Source organism: Emys orbicularis, chromosome 11, assembly GCF_028017835.1.
Source record: "Emys orbicularis isolate rEmyOrb1 chromosome 11, rEmyOrb1.hap1, whole genome shotgun sequence".
Lineage (NCBI taxonomy): Eukaryota > Metazoa > Chordata > Testudines > Emydidae > Emys > Emys orbicularis.
This window is the reverse complement of record NC_088693.1, coordinates 61769462-61789987: the sequence shown is the minus strand read 5'-3', so window position 1 is coordinate 61789987 and position 20526 is coordinate 61769462. Positions and strand designations below refer to the sequence as shown.

General features: G+C 44.7%; 1 protein-coding gene across 3 annotated transcripts in view; it reads right to left on the bottom strand.

Annotated features, from left to right (window-relative positions):
* NRP2 (neuropilin 2) overlaps nucleotides 1-20526 on the bottom strand; it is a 120290-nt gene that overhangs the window by 85690 nt on the left and 14074 nt on the right. For all 3 annotated transcript variants that reach the window (XM_065413806.1, XM_065413807.1, XM_065413808.1), the window contains exon 2: nucleotides 14900-15077. In XM_065413806.1, the coding sequence (XP_065269878.1) occupies nucleotides 14900-15077 (178 nt within the window). The remainder of the gene's footprint in view (nucleotides 1-14899; nucleotides 15078-20526) is intronic.

Sequence of the window (20526 nt, the reverse complement as noted above, 5' to 3'; positions counted from 1 at the left end):
TAATATATCAAATCTTACAACCAACTAAATAAGTCTGCGGGAGGTCGAGAGATCGTTTTTGCCAAATGTGGAATTAATATAAACACATAAGGGATTTTTGTTGTTGTTGTTGTTAAAAAACTTGGCCCAAACCCTGCAGTCCTTACTCAGGCAAAATTCTCATTATGTTTTTACAGTACTCATAAACAGATCTGCAAAGTGGGACAGTATTCACACCAGGAGATTACTTCTGCCAGAATGCACTATAAGAGCAAGTTAGACTTCATGCTTGATTCCTTAAAAGTGAAAGAGCAAATATGTTCATTCCAAGAATTCACATACTAAATTGAGAATCTAGGCTAACTTCCGCAATGGAGACTGCTCATTTTCTTTCACACTTAGGTTCTGCCCACACACTGGCCCAAGCTCAAGTACGTTGTTAAATGTACTTCTGTTATACTGGGGTCACTGGCCAAACCATGTTAAAATCTGGTTTCGCTAGAATTTTGTTTACATTGAGTTTAAACACAATTTCCAAACTTGGTTCCTTTTCCAGTGTGTTGGGGGGGAGGGGGTGGAACCCTTTGGACTTTTTCAGCACTTACAGTTTCATTTCCAGACGGTTATGGAACAGCTCATTGTTGGGTGGGGCAGCATAATGGCATGATGGCACCTGAACTATCTCAGCCAGTCACAAAACAGCTGGTTTTCATTCATATGCAATACTATAATTCCATTGGTTAAGTAAACATAGCCCAACACAAGGCACAATTTTACTGGTTAGCTGAACTCCTAAGTCATATCTGCACAGAGGAAACTACTGTCAAATACCATAGCCAATTCCTATTCCACTCCCCAACAAGACAGCGATGCAAACGGTTGGCCCAGCAGTCAACACCCATTACAAGAAAACGTGGTCAAGGGATTAAGTATGTTTTTTTACATGGATGCAGACCACAGTCTACACCAATGGAACAACTACTTGCAACAGCAGCTTAAGGAGGAAGGGGGGTTACTGGGCTTGAAACAGTCTCAAACACAGGGTTTTGTTTATTCTCAGCATTGTACACACATCATTGGGTGTTTTGTGATGCAGGGAGTGAAAGTCGAAGTGCTTCTGCCTACCTAGGCAATGGGGGGAGAGAGCAGAGAGAGCAGGGAATACATGCTTAGCTACTCTTCTTGAAATTGTTTAACAAAGTGAGCCAGAAATCATCTATCACTTACAAATGGTGTTGCAATTTATTAAAGATTCTTTCTTAACAGAAAGTGACCTTGCTTTACCGGTGTTAAGAGAGTTTTTATAATTCAGTATAAGGCCTTTTAATGTCTCTACTACTTTCTTTTTTCTTATTGCCAGCCCTGTCTGTTGCTCAGTATCTTGCTACTCTGTGTTTTCTCCGGTTTGTAAGCAGCTTTGGTGTTAGCCCTTAGAACACTGAAGGCCAGGTTTGGGGTTGCAGGCATTAGTATTGTAGTACTGTAAGGTTACACTGGCAACCAGTTCATATGTTGGAGTGAATCCAGCTTGCCTCACTCACAGGAGTAGTCTAAGTGGAATCAGTGTGTGACTATCACAAACCAACCATAGTCCTGCTGCCCCGGTTTGCACCTCGGTTCTTTCTTGCAGCTTGGCCCCAAAATGGCACCCAGACAGGCAAAGAGCTATGCTGCTCCTTGGGATGTAGTTACACCAGTGCTTCCTCCTCACAATCGACCTGAGCCAACATACACCTCCACCCTTGCATGGTCCCAGGAAGAGACAAAGTCCAGAAACATCAGTATACACCTAGCAAGAATGTAACCAGATACCTCTGGGCTCTCCAGCAGACTCACCCTGCAGCTACCATGCTGAGCAACACAGCCAAAAGTGCAGAGCCTAAATTCATGTTGCTCAGTGCAAAATCAGAGATCAACGAACCTACTGTCAACCACAGCCTCCTAGCTGCTGAGGCCAGAGTCATTCAAACATGATAAGATAACACTGCAGGGACATGTAAGCAAGTGGTAGCAGGAGGAGGAGGGGATGCAGTCACTGGGAATGGAAGGCAGAGCTTAAAGCAGGACAAAGAAAAACACATAGACCCTCATGACTGCCCAGCGTAACCCCCGTGCCTACCACGAAAGCCTGAATTATAATATATGGAGATATACCTATCTCCTAGAACTGGAAGGGACCCTGAAAGTCATCGAGTCCAGCCCCCTGCCTTCACTAGCAGGACCAAGTACTGATTTTGCCCCAGATCCCTAAGTGGCCCCCTCAAGGATTGAACTCACAACCCTGGGTTTAGCAGGCCAATGCTCAAACCGTTAGTTTCCCAACTGCAATGGTCACATGCAAAACTTTAGCTCGGATGGTATTTTCTCTACATTTTTTACTTTCACCTTTTTAAAAAGGAGAGAGATTAGATAAAACCAACCCTATTTGCAGTTTATCTCATGAAACCACGCTTGTGATCTAGAGATGAGAACTAGCCGCGAAGTTATAATCTCAACTTTCCCCACATTTTATTATTAGTTTTATTTATAGTAGAAGCATTTCCATGGTGCTCGTGACTGCAATATCTCAGCACCTGGCAAACATTAATGAATGTATCCTCAGAAGACCCTGGGAGGTAGGAAAGTCGAGAGGATTGGTGGCTTGCCCAAGGTCACACAGGAAGTTTGCAGTGGAGCCAGGAATAGGATCCAGACTTGATTAAACAGATTACATTATATTAGACTAGTCTAGGCTACATAGACAGACCAACAGAAAGACAGACAAATAGATACTTAGATTAAATCCAAACATTCTCAAATTTGGGAATGGTCAATGTTGATTTAGGCCTCCCAGCCCTGCACTCACTCCTTTGTCCTGTTTAGCACAGCATGTCCTACTGTAAGTGCTCATAATAGGAAAAAATTGGAAGGGGGTGTGTGTGAATCACTATTATATTGCAAATTCTCGCCCGAAAGGGCTAATATACTGCCAGCTATTGCAGGTATATTGGAAGACTGCTTAGCCAGAACTTTTGCCAGCCAATTTAATTGCCTCTTTCACAATCAGGGCCGCCCGGGGGGGTGGGGGGGGCAAGTGGGGCAATTTGCCCCAGGCCCTGGGCCCCACAGGGGCCCCCACGAGAGTTTTTCGGGGCCCCTGGAGCGGGGTCCTTCACTCGCTCCGGGGGGCCCGGAAAACTCTCGCGGGCCCCGGGCCCCCAGAGCTTCTTCCGCTCCGGGTCTTCAGCGGCAATTCGGCGGTGGGGGGGTCCTTCCGCCCTGGGACCCGCCGCTGAAGACCCCAGGCTCCCTGAATCCTCTGGGCGGCCCTGTTCACAATATCCCTTTTATAAAATCCTCCGAAAGTTGTGGGTGGTTTTTAAACATGCTTTAAGAATATCCTATTTCATGGTGATGATGTCAGAGCTGAGAATCAATAGTTTTATTAAAAACGGTTATGGAACAGCTCAGCATTAGGTGGGGAAAGAGGTAGGTGAACCAGCAACTCAGTCTAACACTGATGTTTTGCGGCAGGCAGAATTCATGTCAACTGCATGCTGGTTGGCTCTGTCAGTTGCTCTGATGTCACCACCCAACATTGTGCTTTTCCGTAAACCGCTTTCAAATCAAACAGAGGATTTTGGAAGCGTGAGGATTATAGAATCTTAAGCAATAGCAGCATACAAATAACACAAGTCAAACTGTTGCAAAAGGTGCAGGAGATTTTTAAATGGCATATTTTACAGTCATGATGTCACAGGCATGAAAGTAATCTTTCTGATGACATCATAGCAAAGAACTTATATTTGCTGCCGGTGGGATTTTATCTATAGCCATTAATTATAAATATGGCAGATGGATTTGACTTACATTGGTTTTACATGGGTGTAATTCATCAATTTATGTGGAGTCACTCCTAATTTACATGGGTCTGAGAGCAGAACCAGGCCTCATGTATATCGGTATTTGTATCTATAAACTGGTGTGTAGACATAAAGGGTGTGATTCTAGTCTGCAGCTTGTATACTCATTCATGCAGTGCACAATGGGCATAGAATGCTACTAATTCAGAATGGTAGTGTTTTATGCCCACTTTGCGCTCATTGCAGGGCAGTGGAGTAGCAAAGCCCAAAGGGCCTGATCCTCATCTAATGTGCAAATCAGAAGTGACTTCACTGGAGCCAATGAAGTTACAGTGGTTTAAAACTGGTGTAAGTGAGAGGAGAATCAGGCCTAGAGTTGTGTGGTGTGTACGTGGTATTATGGGGTTTTATGAACAAACAATTCTTCCACTCTGTTTTAGGTTATTCTCTCAACTCTTCCTAACCTAAATGACCAGAACTTCTGAGAAGAGAGAAAAACTAGCCATCCAGTTCAGGCAGTTGAAAGAGAGAGAATAACCCAAAACAGATTGGAAGACTGCTTCCAAAATGCCTCAGAGACAAAAATAAATAAATAAATGGAAACCACAAATAACATCTATTTATAAACTTTGTTTTTTTTTTCACTGCCATGATAGCAGTGCCGATGTAGAGATCCTTCCAGCAATTACTGTACATTACGTGAAATCCAGCCAAATATACCTTGCAGAAAGGAGAATCAAAGATTTTTAAAACTGCTTCTTTGGCAAGTTTAGACTCAGATGAGAATTTAGTTCCAGCTTCCCATTCACTGCCCCTCGCCAAAATGAACTCTGAATACTTCCCCCACATTTGTTACCATCCCTTCTTCAGGCTGCATTCCTGTGGCAGATCTCAGCCGAAAGGAGCGTTGGAGGAGAGAAGAGCTTGCATCTGGGACATATCTGGAAAACTGTTCATTATAGAAGAAAATAAGATGTGCTAATGTGCACGTTAGGGGTTTTCTGCAGGCTGTTATTCAGGAGTTACACGTGGCTGTTTAATTTTATTTCTGTCTCTAAAGCCATCTCTATACATTCCTCACCGTTCTATCTTTAGCTTCGGGGCTCTTTTGTTGCAAGAAGTCTTTAGTATTCCCAAAAAAAAAAGAAAATCAGAATGAAAACAGGAATAAAATGGATTAAATACTTCAAGGATCACCCCCAGCTTCCACACTGTTCTACTTTGTTAATATTGTAATAGAACTGAAACAACTCACAGCCAATCCTGTCACACAGACACTTGAGAAACTCCATTTGCACCTCCCTGCTTCTGCTACAATCCATTTGTGGAGAAAATTGGACTTTGTTTTCTATTTCATTTTACTGTCACCACTCACTGGCGCTTGCTCACTAGCAGAAGAAATATAATAAATAAGAGATAATAATAAGTAGCAGAAGGTTCACTGAAGAAAAGTACAAGGCAGGAGCTCAGCGACAGACCAAGTTGGTGTCATATCACATCCACAGACTGATTCCTCACCTAGGAACGATGGAATAGTTCACAGTCAGAGTCAGGTGGGAAGTTTGTCACTCAGGCCCACTACTACCTCGAACCCATTCACGCTTTGTTGCTTACTGCGCAGCCATTTGTTTGTTTCACTCTTGGAACAAATATAGCACCAGCCACATTAACCTAAAACTATGAGAACCCCAAAATGATCAGCTCACCCTAATCCTCCTAGCAGTTTGTTTCCCACCTTCCCTGTAATAGTCCTGTCCTTAATGATGGTATGGGAAGGTCTTCCAATGGCTGGTCTGCTAAGCTGACTTCTTTTGCTCAGCAGTTTTTCACTCTCCTCTAGTTTACATTCTGGCTCCTTTTCTGTCAGAGGAATTATGAAGACATTGCTCAGTTTAAAAGCAACCCTGTTACAGTAAGGCTGGTCTAGGGTGACCAGACAGCAAGTGTGAAAAATCAGGACAAGGGGTGATTGTGGGGGGGGGGGGGGAGGGGGGTAATAGGAGCCTATATAAGAAAAAGCCCCAAATATCAGGACTGTCCCTATAAAATTGGGACATCTAGTCACCCTAGGCTGGACTGAAGTTCTACTCTTTCTCCCTCCTTCTTAGGGGCTGGACTGGTTGTGCAATTGACAATGTCTATACATTAGGAAAGCCACTTACTGTATTCCACCATACCCTAGAGCACCATCATGTATTTGATAATTTGCATATAAACCTGCACATCCCAGCCAATTAGATACAGTGCAATGCAGGGATGGATCAAGCCAGGGTGACTCAGATGCTAAAAGCATCCTGACTTGTCTGGTAAATATCCTGCAGTTTGGCCTGGCTAGAGTACAATTTTCAAATGTTAATTTTGCACACCAGCTAGAAATACAGGCCATTCACCAGAAAGCAGGCAAGAACACCGGGATCTGTATCACAGGAGAAGAGGCTGGATGAGGATAGGACCTGCAGTGGGGAGAAAGCGTGTCCCTTCTCAATAGTCCTACAGTAGAAAGTACATCTCCTGTGCCAGTTGAAATCCACCCTTAGCAGAATAGCCGAAACTGCAGCTTCCTCAAAGGTTGTGTCTGCACTAGAAATGTTCTTGCCCACTATTCCCAATGGTTAGTGCTCCACAGACACTAGCACTGGGCCAAGAACTAGTGCAGACTAGAGATAAGCATTTTTACTGCCGAGTCACATACCATGTGAGTACGGCGTCTGCATGAGTGATAAAACAGTCTAATGGAAGCAAGGCCCGAGAGGAACAAACTTGGGGAAAAGCAGAAGGAGCAGTGGGTGGGAATGTGAAGTGGATCGATATATTTCCTCTTATTGAGGAACGATTTGGAAGTAGGGTGACTATAATCTATCAATCCAGGCAACTGAAATCTCCCTGCTCCCCCCACAAACAATGCCCTGCTACTTCTTTGTTCAGAGATATTTATTTCCTTTACTAGTAAAACAATCCTTTGTTTCACTCTCTCACTCAGTCTCCCCCAGCATGTCTGTTTTGCCCTGACAACTCAGCCAGGGAGCGTTACACGCCTTTCTCACCCTCCAAGGCTTTGGTTCAGCTCCATTGATACTAAAGGCAAGAGAATTCTCTGTGTGTATGAGGAATCAATTACTTCCTCTGACACTCTATTACTATAGCCCTCACATCTCCAGATTCCAGATGAAAAGGGAGAAGAAGGAGGGGGCATGGGAGGGTCGGGGTATCCCAAGCTGCCATAATTAAAGAGACAGAAAGATGTCTCACTCTTTGACCACCTGCCCGAAACTGGAAGGCGCATGGCAGGAAATGATCACAAAGGAAATCTTAAGAAATCAAATGGAGCAAAATAACTTTAAGCAAGCCACAGCAAACACAGGATACTGTGGGTTCTTGCCCCTGTAATAATCATGTGACACACAGGCGTGCTGATAAGGGACCAGTATTTATTTCCCACTGATAGCCACCTGCCACAGGTCAAGACTACCAAAGATTAACACCTTTGTCAAATGTCAGGGTCAGTATCCCAACTCCTGGGGCTACTGTTATATCTTCCCCTTTTATTTTAATAAAAATGGAACTAAAACATTACATTAGCATGCACAAATCAAACAGCGGTCCTAGGAAAGAAGTCAAGGCAGATGACATTTTAGATCTCATTGGATGTCTGTCAATAACTACTGGCTCTGAATCCCACTGAATTTCTGATGCATTGGCCACTTCTTGTTCTCATGGACGTTCCTCATTAAGGAAGATCTGTGAACTGCAGTCTGTGTTTGTTGCAGGTGGTGTTTCTCACGATCAGTGCCTATGCTCCTTGTGTCAGCAAAGGAGAATTCTGAATGTCCTCAAGAAAGAGTCACTCTCTTCCTTGCTTTTATTTTGGGATCTTCTGTTCCTCCTGTAGGACTGACCCTCAGTGGCAACTGTGGCACGTAATCCTGTCCCACTTGCAAGAGGGGTCACTCTCTGACATCCTTGGTACAGGATCTTGTTCTGATAGTTTCCCCAGGATTAACTGGCTTTGGCTCAAGAAGCTTATTAGATACTGCAACCTTCATCTCTGAGTTGTTTTGACTATTAAAAAATAAAAGCCCCGAGTTGCAGTAGTCTAACAATGCTCTGTGTGGATCCCATGAATCTCCCAGGGCTTCTTTCTTTAAAGAAAAAAAAAATCAAGTTCTTTGCTATTTGTAATGATTTTTCTACTAACCAGCATAGTGAGGGTCTGACACAGTGTGCTCGAACTGATATGTCAGTGTGGCTAAAATGAGCTAGTCATGAACTGTAGGCCATACCTGTTATTAGCCCATCAGGAATTGCACAGCAAACAAACTGATTTACACTCAGTGTGTTATTACATTGCTACTCGATGTGTTGTGCAACAGCTGCATTTCAAATAAATTTTGAATGCTAGTCTCCTAATAAGAGATAATCTCTCTCTTTTAATTCAAATAGATCAGTGCCAACCTTGGAAAATCAAAAATCTCCTGTGGTTCCAGTAACTCTTTTGCACTCTGCTGCCTTTGTTTATTGCAGATTTCACACTTGATGGTGAAACTCATGTCTGGTCAGAAGAGGACTTCTTGGCCTCTGTTCTTAGATGAGCAATGTGCCTGGTGCTTAGCATTCTGACCTGATGCTGTGTGTTATTATGACATGGTATCCTTTGTACAGAATTCCCTCATTGCAGGAACTCCACCTCTCCTTATGCTTGGAGCGGGCTATGAGTTAAATACTGTCTCCCATTTTACAGATGGGGAAACTAAAGCACCCTACGTGATTTGCCCCAGGCCACACAGTAAGCCAAAGATGGAGGCAGCAGGCAGGAATAGAATCCAGATCTCTTAACTCCCAGTCCTAGATGTTAACTGCAGGCCCCTCCTTTCTCCCATACATAAATAAATGTCTGAATAACATAAATTAAGAAACTACATGCAGCAAAGGTAGTTGGAATCTCATTAAAGGACAGCTCCAATGCCCCTAAAAGTCAGTGGAAAGGCTTATACTGATAGCAGTAGGCTTTGTATCAGGCCCTTAAAGAATACATTTTTATACATATGGCACCTTTCATACAGCCTCAAAGTTCTCCACAAATAATAATTCACTAATCCTCATAACAATCCTCTGAGATGTGTAAGCATTATTATCCCCATTTTGTAGAAGGAGAAACTGACACAAAAAGAAGAGACAAGTAATATTCTCAAGGCTACACAGCAAGTCTGGAGCATTGCCACCAGCAGAACCCAAGCACGCTGACCCACACTCACTAGTATTTCACTCCTTGTGGTTATTGTCCATTTGTTTTAATGAGACTGCTTCATTACTTTTACATTGGATTTTCATTACGTGTGGTCAATACAGGATACAAGAGGAAATACAGAAGAAATACCGTCAGGCTAGAGAGTGACTGTGTCGGGCAGCAGGAATCCCCCTTATTCTTCCATTGGGCTGTCTGGATCTTGGGTCCAGGTACACAGGAGTAAGCAGGGCTATTCATTTGCCTACTCCCTCCTTGCAATAGGTGACCAGTGCCTTGGCTCTGTCCCCTTCCTCTCTACCCAGACACGCTGAGCGAGTGCAGTGTGAGTAGTAATTTATTGAGGAGATAGGCTAGCAGTAAATCACTACCCCCCAGGTGCCAGGATGAAACAGGGGCGGAACGGTGACTCAGAAGTATGTCTCTGAGGCCCACAGGGGCAGTGTCTAAAGCCACAATCTGGCCCTTAATTTCTAACAGTTCCAACAGGGATAGACTGTAGAGAACCAAATCCTGACCCTCCTGCGCCCAGCAGGCTGGGTAAAATAGTGTGGTGGGATAAACACAGCAGCACTTCTTCTGCCTCATCAGTGTCTGAAGAATTCAAACTATCCTGTAAGGATTTACGACTGAGAACACAAGCACAAACTGATTCAGAGCTGGCTGTATGCTTCTGTTGACAGTCAACGGGCCACAATAACTCAAAGAGTCAGGTGAGCTGTTCCATTCAATTCAGTGGGTGTTAACTCTGAAGACTAATGCAATGTTTAAATGTCAACATGGTTGACTCATTTGCTGTTGATTGTTCTGGCAAAAGCACCCACCTACCCAGGGATTATGAATGGGGATTGGGATGGTGGCAGAGTTAGGTTACAGTATGCCCCAGTTTAACCACGGATTCCACTGCAGACAGTGCTGATGTCCGAACAGCTCCAGCTCAAAACACTGTTTCTGCCTGTCCAGCCCATAAACCTACAAGCAACCAAATGCCTTCACGAATGTTTCCTCTATGATTTCCCTTCCCTTCATGCTTAAAGTTGAACTCTCCCCATTGTTTAATTCACAGAAGATACAGTATGGTCGCTTACTACGTCCCCTCAAAACACATCTCTCTCTAACATTATTCATATATTTCTATTTTCTAGGGATTTTCCCAATTCAGAAAGAAATGGCATTGTTTCTAAAATGTTTACTATTGAGCTAATTCTGCATATTTTTCAAAACATTTACTAATTAGTCACCTATAATTGCTGTCTTGTCTGCTCTTTAACCTCTGCTGATGGAAGGAAGATTTCTTGCAATGTTATGTTCTTGTGTGAAGGGATATGGTCAAGGGGGCTGGGCCTAAAATTATAGTTGCAAGCTGTGGTTTGGTTTGGTTTGGTTTGTGGGCACTCACCCCCACTTTGCATTGACTCTGCCCTGCTCTTTTCTTGTGAGCACACAGAATATTAAAATCTACAGGACTCAGCCCGGAAAGCAGAATATTTTTGTTTGATTGTTTCAGTGCCCAGGTTGCTAGAAATACTGAGAGAGGTTCATGCAACCACAACAAGACCTTGCAGGCTAACTGGACTCTAGCTTGATGTGTCTAATGGGATCCCATCCCACATCAAACACCCACGGCTTCCATGGAACACACAGCAGCACGGTTGTTATCATTGGTGTCTAGTAGCAAAGGAGATGTGTTTTGGTTGATCTAGGAGTCATGAGCCCTGGGTTCTACTCTTGGCTCCCTGACTGACGAACTATATGACCCTAGGCAAGACACTTCACCTCTCTTTCCCCTCCCACCCTTTGTGTGTCTTGTCTATTTAGAGCAGCCACTCTTTGGGGGTGGGACTGTCTCCCCTTCTGTGTTGGTACAGTCTAGCACCATGGTGTCCCGATCTTAGTTGGGAACACTAGGTGCTACTGTAATACAAATAATTAATCAGCAGCAGAGAATTTGGCTATCAGTCAATGCTGCTACCCCCCTTTGGGGAAACTGATATTTTCCAAGATCAGCAGAGCAGCTTTAAAACAAAATATGAGACATGTGTAAGGTGAGTTAAATTATGGGCAGGTCAGCACAAGACTGGGAGCACTGTCCCTTTAAGTTCTGTTCTCCTCACAGCAGGGTAAATGTGCATGAATTTCCCATAGTACTTTCTACCTTACCCTTCTTCTAAAAACAGTTTTCATTCACGATGAGGCCACTCCTTTGGATCCAAATTCGGCGGAAGATCCAAACTCTGTGGCTCAGGCTCATCTTTGGTTTTCATTCTGCCAGCTCTCTGAACAGCCACCTCTCACAAGGTCCACTCTCTTGAGATATATGCCTTGTTTGGCATGGTACCACCAGAGGGGGCTACAAGTACTCTTGTTGAAGCCAATACTGTATGTGAAATCATCACAGCCAGAGACAGCAGCATGTCCATTGGGTTATTCATAATTCAACTGCATTTCATGTTCAGAAAAAGTCGACAGAAAAAACATGCTGGGCTGTTTTTTATGTATGTATATTTTTAGATAATGCTTTCCTGGTTAAGCTGTTATGACTCGAATGAGAGGTTCTTTTGTTTATAGTGGGAGCAAGACTGTTCCACTATGATGTGAAATGAATCAGCTTCCACTCTGTTTATACAGAAAAGACTTGGAATTCAAAGGCAGCTCTACCCAGTCTAATCCTTCAGCACCATTAGTTCAGCAGAGCAGTGGATGGTAGATTTCAGGAGACAATCTCTGGAAGGGGCTTTTAACGGTCCAAAGAGAAACGTAGCTGGAGAAGGGACACGTGACTGGAAAAGGTGGCTGTAGAATGCAGTGATTCACGCAACACTGAAGCTTCTGAGTTGGATTTTCCAAGCAAACAGCACAGACTGAACAGAGAAATGGCAATTACGAAGGATGGGGTAGAACAGCCACTTATAGAGAAAATCTTCATTTCTCATCTATGGGAGGCTGGTTCAAGTCTCTCCTGAGATCAAAATAAAACTTGGCATGTGCAGGGCTGCAGGGCTTACGCAATGCAATGTGACAGAATGGCAACCTTTCACAAAAGCAGCATGCTCTTTTCAAACTGGATACCGCTTCCCGGTTCAGATAGCAGACACCCAATCCCACTGCCTGGGACCGAAGAGCAGCAGTAGGAAAACGGCAGCTGCACTCGCCGTGCTGAGAGGAAGAAATGGCGAGCAGACGGGCTATTACAATTATTTCCGAATAGTTTGGCTGGTCTGAACCAGAGCGTCTCTCTTTCCCTTTCCCCTTTTGCTCCCGGCTTTACTGCTGCATTATTGCGTCGGAAGGGCAGCACAGACAATGGCCTGTTTTTTCCAGGCTTTATTTTAGAAAGCGCCCACCCTACAAGCATTAAGATCCTGGCTGTGACTAATACACAGGAGGAGAAAATAACAGAAGACGGCCAATTTTCTTTGTTTTGAAGTGCTTTCCAAATTAAGGAGCTTCTTTGGAGCAGGGATGAAGCACAGAGAGAGAAAGGCCTTCGAGGGCTTCAATTACACCAAATTATTCCTTTCATGATGGGAGGAGTGGGGGGGGGAAGGCCCAGTTACTTCCTAATGTGGCTGGACACTGCTTAAAAAAAGAAAAAGAAATATGGGACTGAACAGATGTGCATCCAAAAAAAAAAAAAAAACTGGCAAAAGAGAAAATAATTAAAATAATCAGCACTGTAGGAGAAACTTCTTTGCAGTGATCTCAGAAAGCTCACTGACTGAGCCTTACCCAGGAATTAACACGTATTTAGTGCCCCTTCCAACACCAATATCCCATTCTAATACCAGCCTTGCACCCCTGTGGAGCTGAAGCAGGCATCCAGGCCCTTGCAGCTCAGAGAAGGAGGAGGCGGAATCAGTGGTGTGGGCATATTCCAAAAGTGTAACTTGCATTAATTACACACATGCACTAGTCCTAGAACAGAGATGCAGGCAATCCCCAACTTCAGCACTCTCAGCCCAGCACTGATCCCTAGTTCCTAGGGAGCTACTCTGCCTCAAGAATTGATTCTAACCTAGGGTGACCAGACAGGAAAAGTGAAAAATCAGGACAGGGAGTGGGGGGTAATAGGAGCCTATATAAGAAAAAGACCCCAAAATCGGGACTGTCCCTATAAAATCGGGACATCTGGTCACCCTATTCTAACCAGAGACCACTGCGGACAGCAAATTCTCTTGCTGCTCACAAAACTCCCTCCACCTAGAGCCTTATGCAACCAAAAGTACCAACCCCAACCTTTCTTCTAAGGCAACAAAATTGCTCACACACAGTAAGAAAAAGAACTTGGATAACTAGCTGTAATAGTGACAGCTGGTGGTGCTTGCCACAACTGCATTCTTATCCCCATTTTATAGATGGGAAAACAGGCAAGACGTGGGGCAACAGTTTCAGGGTCAGATTTTCAAGTGCTTACACCCGCAGCTGGGGACAGCTTTTCAAAAAGAGCTCAGCTCCCACAGACTGCTAAAGGGCCAGATTTCCAAAAGCATTCAGCTTCCAACATACTCGGTTCTTCTGAAAGCTGGGGCTGCCTGTGGGAGTTAAGCACTTTTGCAATATTGGCCTTAACTTGCCCAAGGCAACAGAACGAGTCAATGTCAGAACCAGGACTCTTAACTCCTACTACCATAGCACACTCCCCTCTATATACTCAAAGCTAATATTACCACGCTCTTACAGGGTTTTCATCAGTAGATCTCGAAGTGTTTTACAAGGGAGATCAGTACCCATTTTACAAAAGGGGAAACTGGCACCCAGAGAGGGGAAATGACTTGCCCAAGGTCACCCAATAGGCCAGTTGCAGAGCCAGAAATAGAATCCAAGTCTCTTGAGTCACAGTCCAGTGGAACTATAACATTTTATTACCATGAGTTTTGGGTGACTGCATTTAGCCGCCAGTAAGTTAAGCAGCTCTGCCTAAACGCACAACAATAAAACCAGGATCACTCCCTCACAATTTTGCTTAGATCACCTGTGTCCCTTTATGTCCATGTTCAGCCCCCCTCCCCCCACTGTACATGGGCCTGATCCTGCAAAAGTGCTGAATTCCCTCAACACTCACCGACTTCAGCCCTGGTTGGATCAGGGCCCATGTGTATATAATGGGCCACATCCTCAACTGGTGTAAAGCAGTGTGCTTCCATTGAAACCAATGGAGCTATGCTGATTTACACCTGCTGGGGATCTGGCGCCATAATTTTTAATCTTCACCTAAGATTTTGCTGATTGTTTTGTGTCAGTGGGCCTGATCCTAGAGTCTCATATGTGGATGCTTTCATACATCAAAGGAAATACTGTGTGTGGAAAGACTGCAGAATCAGCCCCATTTTAGGAGACCCTAAACTTTTCCACATTTCAGACATCTCAATAGTTAGTCATGGACTCCGGAGGGCACATACTGATTATAAATCCACAGAGACCACATCATTAATTCAACCTTTAATGGTGCCCATTGATACTGTTAATTATTTACTAGCTGCTAATTGATTTTCCTGGATATCCCGCTTCCTGGTCTCTCCTTCAAAATCACAATTCACCAAGTGTGGCAGAATCAGCAGCGATGCAGGGAACAGAACCCAACACCGTCTATGTGCCAAGGATCGCTACCCAAGGCTGGGATTCAGACCCTTTCCTTTTGAGTGTGACAGCCTGCTACAAGGTAAGCCAGACTCTTGCTTACTCTGAAGGAGGGTGACATAACGAGGTATGCTTTGGAGACTGGGGCCACCACCCAGTTTCCTGTTTCCGGGAGTGCTTGGTCCTGACATTTCTAGATTAAGAGAGGAAGAGAAGGAGGAGCAGATTATCTAGTAAAGAAGAAGAGGAAGGCTCTTACTTGCAGTCGTGTTTCTCAATTTCAAAATGAGGGTTGAAGTTGAGGATAATCTTCTGATTTGCTTCCGGGGCGTAAATGACCCACTCGCAGTTCTGGTGGGAGGGGTAGTCCTGTGGGTATTCCGGTGACGTGATGTAACCAGCATCCTTTGAATTCAAACGACCCCCGCACGACTGAACTGCAAAAACAATCAAGAGAACAAGTGGCTGAAACTGGCTATGAACTTCAAAACATTCACATTTATGCCTTTGGTTGTCTGATAAAGAATGTTTAACAGGCCTTTACGGCAGTGCGGTCTGCAACTACAAAGCTAATCACTGGGTGCTTACAGTGAAGGTGATTATTATATACCGCAATTCCCCCCCATACACACACACATACCACATTTTAGATAGACCAGAAAAGAGCCATAAACGCTCCTCCCTATGCAATTACAGATTTATTAAAAAAGAGGCAGTGAGATATCAGATCATTTGGAGCTGCCTTTTTGGCTCTTTTACAAGCTCCCTATGGCACTCTTCCATAGAAACCACAAAGGCACTGTACAAACATTGCTGGATGAAAATGCACAAAATACCCCTGGCAACTGAGGGAAGTAGCATCATCCTAACGTTGCAGGTAAGGAAACGGAGGCACAGAGGGTTAAGTGACTTGCCCAAGTTCATACAGGAAGTATGTGACAGAGCCAGGAATAGATCCCCAATCGCCTGACTCCCTGCCCCGTGCTTTAAACCACAAGACAGTCTTTCCACTCCCTTCTTCCTGCCCCTCTTCTAAGTACCTCTCCTCTCAGTTTTGTCTCTCTCCTCTTGAAACACTTCAAGCCACGGAGCAGTTGGAATTACAGACTCCAATAATCAACAATGGTGGTTTTGTGGCCCAGAAATAGCCTGGTAACAATTACATGTTGAGCAAAGGAAGCACTTTCAGCTTTGGGTTATAACAGGCCCTAGAGGGCGATTTCATCTTCAAAAAACATTTAATCTTATGAACACCACAAATCTGATTTATTATTTCATTACTCGCTGGGAGGAAAATCTGCATCATAGAGTCAATTGATAACATACTAAGATTCCTAACAAAGTATCTTTCTACAATAGACATCTATAGTTTACATTCCTTGATTCCCTCAATCCCAGCAGAGCGGCCATCACTGCCACCACTGCGTGCCGCCGCTGGCTCCATTCAGCCGATAGTGCTGCTCCATAGCAATCCAATGGGGGCTGCCAACCAGATGATGCTAAGCCAACAGCATCAAGTGGCTACGGAAAGTGCTTGTGTTGCCTTCCCAGATGCAGACACTATTCAGACAATAGTTAAATCACTCTTGTAGCCTGATTCCTGGTTCAGAGACAGGCTTCCTCCTCCCTGCCACACCCAGCCTGGACTAGAACAATGAAATAGACATAGTGGACGCAAGTGCATGTGTGTGTCCACTCATTCCCAAGCTATAAACCAGCCCAAGCCCACTCTTGTTAACAGACTGAGTGACCTCAATTGTCACTGAAGTCATATTTGGGAAGTGTACCACCCGCCACTGAAAATGTGGGATGTTTGTGAGCAAAGGCTGAAATTCCTCAGCACCAGGCGCACTTACCCTTGGGAAGGTTTTAATTTAAGAGCCACAGCAAACCAGGAGGAAAGAATAAGACAAAAGGGGGGTGGGGTGGCGGAAGGAAATGCCTCCGAGATTTTGCGCCGCTGGCATCAGTCATGCTTCAATATCACCATCTGCATGAAGCGGCAAGGCCTTGTGAATTATAGATTACCTCTCAGCAGCCACCCATCAGGACCGGATCTTCTTCGCTACAGGTGCAGTTCAGCCATTCCCCAGCCTGGCAATATTATTGTCTGCGCCATTTCCATCTTAGACAAACAAACAGCTTGTCTAGAGTTCAAATGCACAGGGGAAAGAAAGGGCACGCATGTAGCACTGCACTAAAGCCATGCCTCCTCCACTTGTTCCAGCTCTGATGTGCTAATCTGCATTAGATCACAAAACAGAGCCAGGCCGTTTCCTTTAAGGGGGATGCACAATCTTTACTCACTGACAAAGCACAGGAGGGAGCCTGATCTCTAGCACAGATGAACAATTACACCAGGTCTTACACAAAGGCAGAGATAATTAGCCCATCACAAATGAGCCCACTTCTGAAAGTTACTCCCGCGCCTCTTTAAGCAAACTAAATTACATTCCTCTGGGTGCTCTGTGTACTGCATACACTGCAGGACAGCACTCATACAGGTTTTGTAACATCTTGTTAGTCAGTGCAACTGGAAATTTAGGCTTATCCTTTGGGAAGATTTAAGGCCAAGATCCTTAGCTGGTGCAAACCGGCCTAACTCCATTGATGCCAATGGAACGACTCTGATTTACGCCAGCTGAGGATCTGGCCTTAAAGGTGTCTGAACGTGGAGCAGCAGCTGCCCTATAGGCTGCAGAGGGTGTGATTTTCCAATTTGTATGCTCCTCTGCCAGAACTCTTTGCAGGAAAACCACAGCCCAGCAATCGACTTGCTCCATGCCGGTCTTTCTGCAATGAGAACCGTGCAGCCAGGTGGGATGGTTCTTAAGACATCACTTCAACTTAACCCGCTGCCTCTTCCCTGCAAATTCCCTAGAAAAAGAAAAAGCCTGTGCTGCATGCAGACCCAGCGGTGAACAATAGCGACAGGAAGCCTGCTCAAAGGAGGAGGGGTGCTCTGTCCTTCCCACAAAGGAGTAATCACTTCCTTTGCCACAAAACAGGACTATTTTTATCCCCTCCTACTTGTTGATGTTCTAAACCATATTCCTCCTTAAAAATAGCTTTCTCCTCGCACCTTAAAGGGCATCGCTGTGACTTTCCCTTTCCCCAAATAAAACAAAATCCTAAAAAAAAAGCACGTCAAAACAGTTAAGAGCTGAGGACTCATAAAAACATCTGGTTTTGTTCCACAAAGAGCTTGCTCAATACAAAAATATTTACAAACGCACATTCTTGCGCAGATCTCTTTCCCTCTCTTCTGAAGCACATGCACCTACATGTGGCTATGTGGATTTTAGACAGATAATGCGCGCCGATGTGTCTGCCTATCTGTTGATGCTGAGATATATATGTGTGATTCACACTTCACTCATGTACACACTTCCATACCCTCCCATAAAAATCCACACATCATTTGCACACTTGTACACCCTGCTAACGAAGATAAATATTCAAGCTGCAGACTGCTTTTCTTGGAAAGGGTGAAGTCTTGAAGCAATGAAAACAAATTCAATCCTTCCACTCATCATCATCCTCTCTCCAGCTTTTTCAACATGCTTACTCACTAGTCTGGTATCACCAACTAGTCACAGGATTCTCGCACCCTTACTCATGCTGAACAACAATGAATACTCCAGAGGCAGTCCCAATAAAGTCAATAAGACAACTCATGCATTAAGGAGATCCACCATGTGAACATGGGTATCAGAATCTGACCTTTCTTCTTTCATTCTTGCCTGATAAAATGAGGTGCAGAAATCTACTTTCACCCCAAATCTTGGGTTCACACATTTCCGTGTAAACCCATACCAGGTAGACAGGGCGGGACTGACCGATCCCATGGGCTTGATTCTTATCTCCCGCCAGTTTTAACCCTGAGTATTTTCACTGACTTCAGTGGAGATACTCCTGATTTATACCAGGTAGGTGAGATCACAATCAGGCCCAACGGTTTTACACCCAAATTCCTTTTATGATTACAGTCTAAAAGACAAAATGTAATTGAACTGAATGAAACAAACAAACAGATGGGGTGGGGGGCTGCATTTCTCAGCTCCATAGATACTAGGGAGATCAACAACTGTGTTTCTCTTTGTTACTGTTAGAACACCTCACCTGCAGGAACATGTCACCTACGACTCTAACAGGGCCAGAGGCTGCTGTGGCATTCCTCCCTTAGCAGCCCGGTTGAAATAAACAGGGTTGCAAAGGGTATACACCACAGCAGCAGCTGGTCCATAATCAGCACTTAGATACTATGACGGCGGATATTGCATCAGCTAGATGAGGCCTCATAAAGCAACCCTGTCTGACCAAATGATCTAATGGCTTCTTGGGGGGGGGCTAGACAATTTGGCGCTGGTGTCAGTCCAGCTTCCAGTGGACAAACGCCCTCACCACAAAAATGCACCATCAGAACGGTCACCCCTTGTTGGCAGCCCCAGCGGAGCGGCCAAGTACTGATGTGCATGAAAACTGAAGGCTAGTTTACATACTGCGTTGAAATAACAGTGTCATTTTAAGCCAGTTCAGCTTAATTGGTGCAAAAGGCTGTATGGGTGTTTGCATTTCAGCAAAAATCAGGCTTGTTTCAATTTAGCTTAAGTCAATTAAGTTGCCTGATCTTTAGATTATGTATTAATTATATTGATTACTTAAGAATCCCCAGTTATCACTTTGAGGGTTGACAGGTCCTTGCCCCAAGATCAGGCCCAGTATTATTCAAATTATGATATAGTTGGGAACCCCGATGTGCACAGCTGCAACACTCACACTATAGGAACTCTTCTCTATTTATAAATATAGTTTATGAATACATTTAGTACAGTGACAACACCCCAACTCAGTAAGGTAGATAGAGATACTACAGAATGTACATCTGCACGTCCATATACTCTCATCATCCCCTGAAGTGTTAGCCATCACCATCACCTTCCCTTCATCACCAGTGGCCATCATTCTGGCACCTCCCAAGGACTACATCTCCTTCTCCTACTGCCCCTCGGCTGCGATGCCACTTTTATAATATGTTACACTGCCGTTATGTTTGATGCATATTCAGTAGGGGATTTTTCCCCTTTTCCTTATTTGTATTTCCTCACTTTACTAATATCGAAGCGGCTTTTTCCTATAGGTTAGTATATCAATGATCTCAACTTATTATCATATACGTCAATTCATTACCATGGCCCTTTTGTGGGTAAGTATCACATTTGTTATTTCTGTCCTAACTGGTTTTTTTGGTTCTTTCCAAATTCCAAGTTGTGATGCATCATGAACTTAAGAACCCCCCTATGCATAGGCGCCAATTCCGTGGGTGCTCCAGGGCTGGAGCTCCACAGAGAAAAATTAGCTGGTGCTTAGCACCCACTGGCAGCCAGCTCCCCTCCCTCCCCCCCACTCCCGCCCACCAGTGGCCCCCGCCGATCAACTCCTCTCCCTCCCTCCCAGCGCCTCCTGAATGCTGCAGATCAGCTGTTTTGCAGCGTGCAGGAGGTGCTGGGAGGGAGGGGGAGGAGTAGGGAGGGGGCGTGCTTGGGGGAGGGGGCAGAAAGAGGCGGGGTGGAGTTGGAGCAGAGGCGGGAAGAGGCTGGGCGGAGGTGGGACCTTGGGGAAAGGGGTGAAGCGGGGGTGGGAAGAGGCTGGGCAGGAGTGGGGGTTTAGGGAAAGGGGTGGCGTGGGGGGTGGCCTGGAACTGAGTGGGGGTTGAGCACCCCAGGGAAAATTAGAAGCCGGCGCCTGTGTCCCATACCAACCTATTTCAATGCATCCTCTACGTTAAAGGTCGCCACCATATATGGACCTTATGCTTTAGCTCATCACCATCTCTCTAGGTGAAAAGTCCAAACATGTATGCGAACTTTGCCTTAGCTCAACATA